At 43.3% G+C, this 13,272-nt stretch overlaps 1 protein-coding gene across 1 annotated transcript in view; it reads left to right on the top strand.

The window, feature by feature from the left end:
• Positions 1-13,272, top strand: part of dnah9 (dynein, axonemal, heavy chain 9) — a 162,337-nt gene that overhangs the window by 18,648 nt on the left and 130,417 nt on the right. Inside the window, exons 12-19 of the mRNA XM_031323915.2 lie at positions 1,031-1,157; positions 2,152-2,298; positions 5,290-5,398; positions 8,215-8,456; positions 8,882-9,017; positions 10,023-10,219; positions 10,569-10,831; positions 11,881-12,042. Of these exons, the coding sequence (XP_031179775.2) occupies positions 1,031-1,157; positions 2,152-2,298; positions 5,290-5,398; positions 8,215-8,456; positions 8,882-9,017; positions 10,023-10,219; positions 10,569-10,831; positions 11,881-12,042 (1,383 nt within the window). The remainder of the gene's footprint in view (positions 1-1,030; positions 1,158-2,151; positions 2,299-5,289; positions 5,399-8,214; positions 8,457-8,881; positions 9,018-10,022; positions 10,220-10,568; positions 10,832-11,880; positions 12,043-13,272) is intronic.

The raw sequence follows: 13,272 nt of genomic DNA, 5'->3' as shown, positions 1-13,272 counted from the left end.
AATAAAATGTGATGCATTGCATTGTGGGACTGTTAGCAGAAGGTACTGTGCATGCCATGGACACCACTTGCTGCAGGCCTTTTTTAGAGCTAAGAGTATTCTTAGTGTTAGGTTACAATAATTATGTATTAGTAATATAGTCAGTGGACGTCTTTACAAGTATGGTGATATAAATGTAGCCAGAAGTACAGTATGTGAGTCAGTGTTGTAAATGAGATGCACATCAGTGAGCACACACAGATGCACCTACACTCACACCCAGGCAAACGGCCATTCTTTATGCTTTGCACGCTTAATAACCCTCCTTCACTTCCTGTTCCCCAGCCACAGTGATGGGATGATAAACAGCACCAGTTCTTTTCCCTCACTTTACTCCCATCAGAAATTAGAGCCCTTGTTATGCTGTAATAATCATCGCCGCTTCCTCAGATGAATGCCGCCGTTATTATACATATTCCAGTCAGGAACAGGACGGGCATGCTCACTCATTACCCCCGCAGACAAAATGCAGCGTGATTTATGGCCGTGACCGAGGCATTTGATTGCCTCTGCGTCTGCGGTGCCACTATCAGGAAATGAAGCTCGCAGCAGAAATCCAATAAGGAGCACACAGTGCGCACTGAAGTTCTCATCATAATCGTAGCTATTTACAGATTGATATAGCTGTACGAGCCCTGACATATTCTCTGTTTCCCAGTCTCTGGCAGATGATTCAGCGTTTAACCCCCCCGCTACCTCTCCCTGTAGTGTCTGCTTGATATGGACCAACCAATCACGCCTCTCATTGTGTTTACAACCTCAGAGGATTGGGAAATGTCTCAATCATATGCCTTTTAGCTGCTCGTTTTATTTGCTTATGTTAATCTCCATGATGCGTGCTGTTTTCACGCCCGTGGCCTGGTGAAATAAAAGTCCCAGGCTCCTTTAACGGGAATATGAAACAAAGTTGTACCCTGGTGGGCGAGGTACAAACTGTTTTTCTGTGATAATAACTTGTGCTGTATTGTGTTCTATGTGTTTGGTGTTCCAGATACTCCAGCAGCCTGTATGAGACATGGACAGAGAGCGTGGGCGAGAGTTCTCAGTACAACCTCAACCTGCCAATAATCTGCAGGGACCCGGCCACTCAGCTGATCTCAGTCAACTTCAACCCGCAGGTTTGAAGAAGAGAAACAGGCTGCTAGATGTGTCACTCACTTCTGGAATACTTTAAATAGCTGGGACAGGATCTGAGTTATTCATTAGTTTGGTGATAGATTTTGCTGTAAGTGTGGTACACCTGCCTGCAGCTGCACAAGACAGTATAAATCTTTCTTTTTAATTAGCTGGGTCAGTATTTCCATTTTTTATTTTAGAGCCCTAATGTTGGATCACGCTGCCCTAAAGAAGTGCTAACCTACATCTCATTTATCTTTAGTTGGAAGTTTTCTACCGCCAACACAAGTGAATGTTTATGTTTTTTTTGTGATCAACAATTATTTTTTTTTACAACATACAAAACAAACAACTTGAACACCCCCCCCCCTTCCGTCACCACCACCCACCCAGACTAAAATCAAGAAAAGATGACACAGTAACTGCAATATGCCAGACCATTCAACAAAATAGGAACAAAACAGACAATAACCCATAAACCAAATAAACATATGTATAAATGCCAACACCATAAGCCTATCATACAGTCCCTCCAGAAAGTTCAGGTACTTTCCCCATTTTCTAGTATAGACATCCAATCTGGCAAACTGTTTATATGACATTTTTCCAAACGCCGCTACCCTAGCCATCTCACAAGTCCACTCCTGGATTGACGGCACCCCTTCATTCTTCCATCCTCTTAAAATAATCTGTCTGGCTATCATTAAACTAGTCTGGACCCAGCTTCTTATGTGCTGATCCATCCCATTTAGGATTGACCCATCTCCCAGAACAAATCATCTAGTGCTGAATCCCTATGTAGGGCTGGGTCCCTGCAATCTGACATAGGTTATCTTGTATCCCTGTTTAAATCTTTTTTTATTGTGGAGTTGGACCTAACAGTAACAATGTTGGATATTGGCAAAACACTATTGACAGCCTGTACTGATAAAAAACGTAATCTCTAATTTGTTGTAACTGTCAGTGCTTCTAATTTCCCTTTGGCCCTGTTCCCAGCTGGCGTCGGTGCTCAGGGAAGTGAAGTACCTGGAGACGGGGCGGAGCGAGGCCATCCCTGACACCGCGGTGCAGATTTACACCACCAGGGGGCAGCTTTGGCAGTATGTGGCCAACCTAGAGCTCACTGTGGGCCGATACAACAAGGTTGGTTTAGAATAGGCAAAAAGCAGTGAAGAGAAGCAGTGTGTAGGATTTAAGGGGATCTATTGACAGAGATGGAATGTAATATACCAGGGTTTCCGCGGGGTTTAAAGGTTTCTAAAATTTCTAAATCAAAATTTTAGAACTTAAAGCAAAACTAAAGCACTTTTCCCGCTTCAGTCCCCCTACATGTTGGAAGCGGAATTGCCCATTGCCGCTGTCGTAATGTCTCATTATGTCTCATTCAAACTATAGATCCGGTACCCGATCTGGCAAACTTGCATAATGTAATGTCATGGACAATTCCGCTTCCAACCTGTAAGGGGACCGAAGCGGGAAAAGTGCTTTAGTGTTGCTTTAAAAAGTCCTAAATTATTAAAGTATTGTGTTTTAGGTCTTAAAGCAACACCAAAACACTTTTCCTCTTCGATCCCCCTACAGGTTGGAAGCGGAATTGTCCATTACCGCTGTCGTATGTCTCATTCGAACTACAGATCTGCTATAGAGCTTAGATCTGGCCCAAAAAATCAAGCCCGACCCAACCCAAGCCCGTGCACGTTGTGTCCGAGACCGGCCCAGCCCGACACATTAACTGGAATTATGAGCCCGAGCCCGATTTCAACCCAACACTTTTTTAATACGTGGGCTGTTATAACTGACATTCTCAACTACAATTCAGAGTTGTTTGAACTCAACGCATTTCTCTGTGAGGGCTTGCTTCGCCCTCATGCTTGGAGAAGTAACAAAAGAGGACGTTGAAGGCTGACTATCATCTTTTCTGCCACGGCGAGCCTGCTTCATGTGTCTGTTCATCATCCAAGTCCCCGTTTTATTTGCTGTCATAGGCGAGCAGCGTGCAGCACTTAGCCTAATGCACTCGACAAAGCCGACACATATGTTGTCACTGCCCACGACTTGTTTAAAATGGTTCCATACCTCTGACTTTCCTCCAAACTTGCTCAAAGGTAATTCTCTTGTTTTTCTTTTTTTCTTTACATCTTCAAGCTCCATGTTGCACTTAAGCTCAGCAGGCCCGGTGTGATGTGTGCGAGAGGAGGAGACTCCGTGCATGACACGTGTTGCATTTTGTAACTGTAGTCCAACTTGTGTAACTTTTTGGACACATTTGTTACTTTGGCCTAAATATAGCCTATATAGATAATATTTCTGATTATGGAATAGCTTTCTCCCCACCCAATTAGGCTAATAAAGTAATGATTAAAAAAAATCTCTCAAATGCTTGATCAAGGGCCCGAGGATAGTGGCGGAAAATAACGGCCCGGGCCTGCCCGAAAGTCGAGAGAATCTAAATTCTAATCCGCTACCGGATCTGGCCAACTTGCATAGTGCGGTTATAGCCGATAGAGGGCTGCAAAGCGAATGCAGAAGTGCCGTTCACCTTGTTACGAGTTGAGGAACCACTGAAACGATTTTGGAAACATTATTTTAAGGTAGAAAAGAATCTTTGGTGTTGCTTTAAAGCTATAGTGCGTAGTTTCTGTCTCCCCCATGAGGAATTCTAAGTAATGACAACAACACTGTCGGCGCATCCACATGATACAAGCCATTCGTGATCGCGCTATTAGTCAATCCAACTAACTATTGAATGGACTGCCAAGTTAGTTGTATGGACATGTGAGGATGAATACTCATTGTTCTTAGGACAGCCTGACGTCTCGTTCAGTTTCAACTTGTCCTACATTTTGGTTCTTAACAAGATATTGTAAAATGTAAGTTAGATATTTATCTGCTTTGAATGATCATGCTCCTCAGGGGATTATCTCAGTGATTTTATTCCGCCTTTAGCACCTCCCACTGCTCATATTTGTTAGCGTAACAGTTGCATGTGTTTTACAATATATCTGGAATCCACACTGATCTTTACCTGCAGCACCATTCTCATGTTCTGTATTGTTGTCATAGTAACGTCTTCCATCCATTCATCACTTCGGGATTGTAAAGAGCAGCAGAGCCTTGTGGGGCTACAAATGTTTTTCTGCTGTCTGACACTATTTCAGAAATGTCAAAATCATGGCGTAGATCACTTTTACTCAACCAAACTACACTGATTGCTGTTTGACTTGTATTCTGAGTAGGGATGGGCGATAGGGAGAAAATCAGATATCACGATATTCTTGACCAAATACCTCAATATCGATATTGCGGCGATATTCTAGGGTTTACAATTGGTGCTTTAACAAAATATCTTCACACTTAGATTTTAGATAAATAATTATCAGTAATGTGGACATAATGTCTAAGTGGGCAAATAATAGAACAGCTAGAACTGTCTGGTAAGTTCAGAAAAGTACATCACTTTACTGTAATGCAGCCTTCAAAACCAGTAAAAGAAACCACTTATGTCATATCACAATATTACGATATCCAAAATCTAAGACAATATCTAGTCTCATATCACGATATTGATATAATATCGATATATTGCCCAGCCCTATATTACCCAGCCCTGCATTGTGTGTGCATTCACTTAATGACTTCAATGAAGGAGTTAGCAGGCTGCATAAATATGCTTCTCTTGGCCACGGACACTATCAAACACACCGTTGTATTGTTGGTCTTACTGTAATAGGAACTTGGCATGGGGACAAACTGGCATTTTCTATAATGTAGCATAAAACAAGAGCCATCACTGATGTGATGAACTCCCAGAGGATAAAGCTCAACCACACGCATCGCGGCTACCTCAATGAGATGATTACACTCCAAATATACTGCACTTCTCATTGCTTCATGTAGCTGAAAGTCACGGCAACATGGAACGAGCTTGAAAGGCCACACAGAAGTTAAATTCAAATGATATTTCTAATCTGTGCAGAATGGATTACTGGAATTGTTGGGTCTTTGTATATTATAGAGTGTGGTCTAGACCTACTCTATCTGTAAAGTGTCCTGAGATAACTCTTGTTATGATTTGATACTATAAATAAAATTGAATTTAATTGAAATTGAATTTCTCTCTGTCTCTGGCTGCAGGTGATGCACTCTATGCTGGACGTGGAGCATCCTCTGGTTCAGGGCCAGCTCAGGGACATTGATGCTCAGCTCCAAAAGGCCCAGGAGAGTCTGAACTGGAACAGCCAAGGTCAGGACTCTAACTGATAATTACCAGATACTCCGGCTTATTCTGGAAGATGAGTAGTATCCAAGTAGGGGTGTAACGGTATACTGAAGTCACGGTTTGGTTCATACCCTGGTTTAGGAGTCACGGTTTGACACAACGGGATAAGTAAAGTCATCAGGATCTGTTTGTTTTCATGTATTTAGAACAGACGGATAAAGAGTCAATGACAGACACAATCCTCCTACTGGGACTGAGGGGACATTTTGTCCTCTGGCAACTTTGGTAAACTATTTTCATTAAACACATCAGGAACACAACACGTGTGTATTACACTGTACAAACACTGAACACACGCGCGACGTAGAGAGCCAGTCCAGCTCTGTGACTCTCTTCCTCCTCCACTGTAGTTATGTTTCCATCTTTTTTCCATTTAAAATGTTCCAAAAAAGAAAAGATAAAAAGGAAATGCGAATTAGAAGTGTTTCCAGTAATTGGTTTAGAGTGAATAAACTAGATTACGTTACGTATGGTTGTGGATTGCAAACCGGTTTGCTAAATCAAAGAGTTTAGAAGCTAAGTTCTTTGGCTAAATGGAGAGAGGTAGCATTTCCGCCATACGACGTGGCTGAGGCACAGGCTATAGCGCACCGCAATTTCACTACGCACTTTGCGCCACAAGTGTACGGCGCCCTGGATGGGACCCGTATCCCATCCGATGGACACTGGGACTATAGTCATGTGAGTTACATGTTCGCTACGTCACAACTTATTTGGCAAAGATTTTTCGAATTTTGCTGTTTCCATCAATATTTTGTAATGCGTAAAAATATGTTGACGTGTCTGTTGCTGCTCTGCTGTAGCACGTAGCACACAGTGATGTCACTGTGGACCCATGATGTTGTTTGGGAAACAAGGAAATGTTTGTGTTTAAAACAGCAAATGTAATAGCTATCAGAATACATACTGTATATGAGTTTGCTATTTTTTAGGAGCGTTTTTGATGTAAAAAAAGAAAAAAAAGAAAAAAGAGCAATACATAGTGGTCGAGCTGATATTTATTTATATGAAAATTCACAGGTTATTATAATTCCTTTTTCATGTGTAGGGCATTGCAGGCTGCTCTGAGATGTAGCATACACAGAGAGCTTTGCATTTGGAAAAACATATACAAAGTAATAAGTGTTGTTAGCTTCTTTGACTCCAGAGGCCTGTACTACGAATCAAGATCAACATGCCCTGGATTGATTTCAGTTACCCTGCTTCACCTAACCTAACAACTGCGGTCGCGCATAACATGTATCACGACGGTGGTTAACAACTAGTTCAATCAACCCAGGGTTTCCCAATCCAGCGGTGCGTTCACATAAAAGAGGCGTTGTTAGCACAGCATGACCAATCACAAACATCTACCAGAGCCGCATATTTTACATAAGAAGAGCAAACTATAAATATGAAGAACACAGACACAGTCACAGACAGTTTTGCAGGCAAAACACAATACAGTCGCTGCTTCCTAAAACAGGAAGGAAAGCTGGGAAAAAAATAGCCAACGCTGTAGATGCGTAAATCACAACGCTTATCAATATCACTTCCCCATCAGTCAGGCACAAGATCTGACCATAATTACACTTTCCATAAACTGTTCTTGCTTTAGCCTATTATTTCAGTTGCAACCCTGGCAGTGGTAAGCAATCGTGAGAATAAATAAAATATATAAAAACATAATTCAAACCGATGTGCGCATTGGCAACACACGGCTCAAGAAGCCGAAAATAGCATATACGTAATTACCTCCGCTGAAAATCTATATCTTTAAAAATACCAATCAGGGAATGTAAACGGGGTTGTCGGTCTCTAAATGTTTTAACTTTCAGGAACGCACCTCTCTCTCTCTGCGCACCAAGCTCCGGATCTTCTAAGAACAATGACGCCGTTATCAAGAGTATTGATTGGTCAGTAGGCGGTGCTTTTACATCAGTTGATCTCTAATCTCCAACATAACCTGCTCCCTGGGTTGAACCTTGAGTTGCCTCGGTAACCCCAAATCTTGCTTCGTAGTACAGGCCTCTGGATTCCCAGAAGAACCAGAAGAGTGTTTATGGTACACGCCGATGCACTCGACTGTCTGTGGGGATAAACTCACTCAGTAGTTATTATCTGCTTTGTGTGTATGTGTGTGTGTCCATGTCTGTGTGTGTGTGTCTCTGTCTGTGTGTCTGTGTGTGTGAGTGTGTGTGTGTGTGTGTGTGTGTGTGTGTGTGCGCGCGTGCGTGCGCGTGCGTGCGTGCGTGCGTGCGTGCTTTCTGGATACCTATGGATTTATCTGGTGAAAGTAAATGTGTCTGTGTATATCTTCTGGCCCTGACCAGTACTGGATTATTCAGGATAAATGGATTTGAAGTGAGATTCCCATGTGTATGCATTTTAAAGCTGAGAACACATCGTATCAAGTACATTACTTTTTGTAATGTCAGACACCCAATTTACTTTTTGAAGTGTGTCCCACTGAGTTGAGTGCTGTATGTGGCTATGTCTGTCTCTCTGTCTGCCTGTCTGTCTTTCTGTCTGTCTATCTGTCTCTCTGTCTGCCTGTCTGTCTGCCTGTCAGCCTGTCTGTCTGCTTGCCTGTCGGCCTGTCAGTCTGTCTGTCTGTCTGACAGTGACGCCAGCAGTCGCCGCTGTTCCCATTTATGCAGGAATTTTAACATATTTACAACCTGTTCTATAGGAAAGAAAAAGCTGAGACAGTCACCTGTCAAACATCTGTTTTAGTCACACACCCTATCCCACTCCTGTATCTCTCTACCCTCTGCCCTCTCTCCTCCCTGACCCTGCAGGCGTGTGGCAGTACATCCAAGAGGTGCGAGACTCGGTCTGTGACCTGGAGAGCCGTCTCCAGAGGACCAAGGACAACGTGGAGGAGATCCAGAGCTGCATGAGCTCCTGGGCCAGCCCCATGTTTGACAGGAAGGAGGGCAAAAAAGACGCCCTGCTCAGTCTGGACGACAGGGCTGAGAGGGTGGACCGGTTCTACAGTCTGATACGCTCCTCCGGAGAAAAGATCCACTTCCTGCTAAAGGTGATTTAGAAAAGGGGGGGATGTTTTCTAATCATGCACAACAAAACAAAACATGCCAGAATTAAATCCCCCTTCCAATACCACCATAGATATACCAGGCCAGCCGTGCCAAAACACTTATTTATGAACTTCAGTATTCAATGGAAAATAATCTCAAAATGAAATAGCACAATGTGGTGTCTACATAAAACACAGCGCTTTCAAGCTGGAGAGCGAAGTTCACTTTGTGGCGAAAACAAAATGCATACATTTTGTCAGCACCGGGGATACAAATAATTCAGCAGAGGCAGGGCTATGTAGACCAGAAAGGGGGAAATCCCATGCATCCCCCCCAAGCAAATCTTAGCCTGTTCCCATTGACAGTGATGTTTACCTGTGGTGGAGAGGACGGTCCGGTGTGAGTGTCAGGCTTTGTCATGTCACAGAGCAATCTGGAGCTGTTCCGAGCCGATCCGGCCTCTGACCAGTGGAAGGCCTACATCGAGTACATCGACGACATGATCATTGATGGATTCTTCAACAGCATCGAGTGCTCTCTCAAGTTCTTCCTGGATAACACAGGTAGGACGATACAACCACTCTTAGCCTCTGGAGTGATGTCACTGGTGTTACTACTGTTGTCCCACAGCCACAATGTTGCCGGCAAACCAAAAATGTAATATTCAAAAATGATTAAAAACATCCTCATCAGCCAGCACTGACTTGGACAGTTTCCTAGCAACACTTCCTCAGGGGTTAGTGTGTCAATTGGGTGTCTGACTCAGTTGGCTGTGGACATGAAATAGATGTGGACTTGGTTGCTGGCATGACTTTTGTCAAGCAGTTTAGATGCACTGGGATGTGGTTCAAGATTTGGTGGGTTGTTGCCAGACTGCTGCTGTGTCCAGTTCTGCTTCTGCATGTTCTCTTAATCTACTCCTACTCCGTCTGTTTCTTTTTCCTCTCCTCCTGTCGGTGGTTCCTTTCTGATGAGGTTCTGAACTGAGTGAACTGATAATATGTGAGAACAGTACAGCCATCCTCTCCAGACTAAAGAATTAGCCTTCAGTCCCGTCTTTTATAAAATACTATTTAATACAATTCTTTTTTATATTCATCTCGAGATTTGCCACAAAGTAGGGCTGCACAATTTATCGTTTTTTTTACCGTCATTGCATCAACTTGCACAATAAACACATTGCGAAATACCGAAAACACAGTCACAGTCAACGGAGAATCCCGTCCCTCCATGTTGTAACAGCTGCAGTGTTACATCATGCCTGCTAAATTATTAGCAAAGACCCAAAACTCAGTGACTCAATCTGTCTGATGAAATAAATTGGACTGGAAATGGACATAGCTCAACTGAATAGATCAATATAACCTCTTGGCACATGGTCTACTTATTCCTTATTCCTACTTATTCGTCATATTGCATGCTCTTCATATGACGTGGTATGTTTCCGGTTTTAAACACTGATTAAAAAAATCGTTTGCAGAATTAGGAAAGAATTAAGGAAATGTCAGTTATTATGACCAACCCATGCGTTTGACTGGGGTGGTGTTCCTTTCTTCCTTTGGCTCCAGACCCGAGAGCGGCCGTCGCCCCCCTGTTTGAGGCTCAGCTGGACCTGAAGGTTCCCGACATGGTGTTCGCTCCGGCTCTGGAGTTTGGGGCGGGAGAAAGTTTCTTCGAGCTGGTGGAGGGCCTCATCAATGATGTGTTCAGAATCTCCTCCCTGGTGCCCCGCCTGGCTCAGCACAGCCCCTCCCCCCACTACCAGGTACTGCTGCTGTGATGCAGCCTCAACTCTCAACTTTATTTTGTCCCCGGAGAGCAATTGGTTTTACAGCAAGGTATATAGTACATGAAAAACAACATAGACATACAATACAGAAGGAGATGGGGGTTGACCTAAATACCAGTGGGCTAGAAGACCAACAATAGTCAGTAGTCACTGACTTTCACCAACTTTGATATTTCCCAGTGTACAAAGCACAGCATCAATAACATCTAAAAATAAAATAAATATAAGCAGGAGAATGACGAAATAACTACAAATACAGACAATAAAGTGCTAAGTGACCAGGCATGTTAAATACATAATCAACGTATCTTCCATCATAACACAGGCTGACATGGAGGACATGGCTGATCTGGCAGACATGCGTCACCTCCTCATGGATCGCGTGCAGGGCGTCATGGCAACGTGCTGCGAGTTCCGCAACTCTCTGGAGCGCTACAGCTACCTGTATGTCGACGACAGGAAGGAGTTCATGCGTCAGTTCCTTCTGTACGGCCACATTCTCGGCAGCCGGGAGGCGGAGCTCTACGCTGACGATGGCGTCTCAGAGAGCCCCCCGACGCTGGAGAACTTTAGAGAACAGGTGGACGGGTGGGTATCGGCCATGTCTGTCTGTGTCTGTCTGAGCTCCTTTTTTGTTAGGGCTGCCCTCTCGGAGTCCATCAGTCGACTAATCGGCTGATTTTGGTCTCAGTAGGCTGAGATTTCTTTAGTCTATTAGTCCTTTTTTATGCTTTTTCATGCAGAATGTTTGATTTCCAAGAAACTTGTGAGCACATCTCAGAGATTTAACATGGTGCTTTTGCATGATTGTCAGTGGAGAAAATCCGTTTTAATGATCTGCAGAATAAATCAACTACTCAATTAGGCTACATTTACATTGCTACATTTTGGTTTAAAAAGGAATATCTTCTGCTACGTTTCCCCCTCTCATTCCCCGTGCTCTGGCGTTTCCCCTTCTCATTCCCCCTGCTCTGGAATTTCACCCTCTCATTCCCCCTGCTCTGGCGTTACCCCGTCTCATTCCCCCTGCTCTGGTGTTTCCCCCTCTCATTTCCCCTGCTCTGGCGTTTTCCCCTCTCATTCCCCCTGCTCTGGCGTTTCCCCCTCTCATTCCCCCTGCTCTGGCGTTTCCTTTGCCCCTGGAGACATTTGGAAACACCGACACTGACGCCAACGTTTCTCCTCCTGATTGGGTCTTATCGGTCACGACGTTTCATTCTCTGAGACTAAAGCTACTAACGTAACCATGGCAACTACCAGCAGCGGGCTGAGTCTCCACGCTGCCTCCTGTTTATGCCCAGTATACCAGAATGTTGATGAGATATGAGCTTTGCACATGTTAGTTTAAACAGAGAGTAGTTCTTCTACTGGAGATAGAAACACTTGGTGCATGGAGATCACTTTTGGCTCAAAATGTTTTAAAACGCTTAAAAACCAAAAAGTAGCACTATGAATGTAGCCTAAGTCGAGAAAATCGTATGAGTGTTAGCCGACTAAGAATTTCTTTAATTGAGGACAGCGCTCGTTTTGGTTGGCTTCGGATTTAGAATCAGTTCTTTTGTTTTAAGTGAAGATGCAGTTTCGGTTAAAGAACTGGTTACTTATCTGACTGGGATGTGTTTGTCATCCTGCTGCAGGTACGAGAAGATCTACGAGGAGGTGCACAGTCTGGAGCCGGTGCACGTATTCCATGGGTGGATGAGGGTGGATGGCCGGAGCATGAAGAGTGCCTTGCTCAACATCATCAAAAAGTGGAGCCTCATGTTCAAACAGCACCTCATCGATCATGTGACCAACAGGTGGAGTCAGGGCTTCTGTTGCTGCAGCCTCATCTGGTCTGCTAGGACCACTAGCTCATTGTGGATCATATTAGCAAACTTTAGATGGATATTGCTGTGCTCTGTAAGGCCTGGGCACAGCAGCAGTTTTCAATGATAAAATACAAATATGCAATCGAGGCATTATCTTATTGAATATGCGCTAATTTGCATAAATGTCCAGAACTGAAATCTGAACATTGGATAAAGCCAGGTTTAAAAAATCTTGTTTAATTTTGTTGACAAATTAGCTTACAGTCAATGTTTTTTACAAAGTGAAAAACAAATAATATGAGCAATGATGCAAAGTCCACCCTTATCCCACCTGCTGGGTCAACTGCCACTCTACTGCAGAAATTCTGCTGCGTAACCTAAATGAGCTAATTATGCTAATTACTAACATTGCCCAAAATGCAACTTTTAGCAACCAAGCTTAATTTCATCCACTAGGGCTGTAGATGATATTATAATCAAATATTATATATATATTATATATAAATATTATAATAAGGAAACAACATTTCTCGGTTTCGACGCAATTTTGCTCGGAGCCACTATGTCAGGAGTAGAGATTGTCTCGGACGCACAGCAGCAGACTTGTAAACAACTTAAATGTTTATTATGTTCGAAGTTCGTTCTGTTACATATCATAGTCACGAACACGGTCAAAAAACTGTGTCCCTTCTACTCCCGCCACCTCATTCCAAATCACTTCCACCCTACCACCTGTATAGGTGATCAGCCAAAGTAGGCGGAGCTGAGACACCATATCCGTACCCTATTACAAATCACCCGTGACAGACAGAACCAGGCAATATCATAATACACCATAGTTAATTATACTAACAAAATATAAAATAACATAAAATAGCATAAATGGTTCCAACACATGCAAATGAAGAAACTTCTATGGAAGTAGAAAAGTACTCAAGGATGAGGTTTGCAAGATTTTCTGTTTATTCCTGGGGAATAACCCCGAAAATAAGTGTCTCACAAACATGGACATGCAGGACATGCGCTACATCATATGTTATTGGTCCCAGACTGCTCTCAGATAACCTTTCCTGCCAAGTTTATAACGGGTCAGTTTGACCTGCTGTGCTGCTTCCAATTGGTCAGCTGAGAACATCCAAGACGGAAAGTTTAATTTGCCCATACTAAATCAATGCATGCACCATGAAAATACTCTATATATCTTCACCAATTTGCCAA

Source organism: Sander lucioperca, chromosome 5 (assembly GCF_008315115.2).
Source record: "Sander lucioperca isolate FBNREF2018 chromosome 5, SLUC_FBN_1.2, whole genome shotgun sequence".
In the NCBI taxonomy this organism is placed as follows: Eukaryota; Metazoa; Chordata; class Actinopteri; order Perciformes; family Percidae; genus Sander; species Sander lucioperca.
The sequence above is the reverse complement of the archived record's forward strand: the minus strand, read 5'-3'. Positions and strand labels throughout refer to the sequence as shown.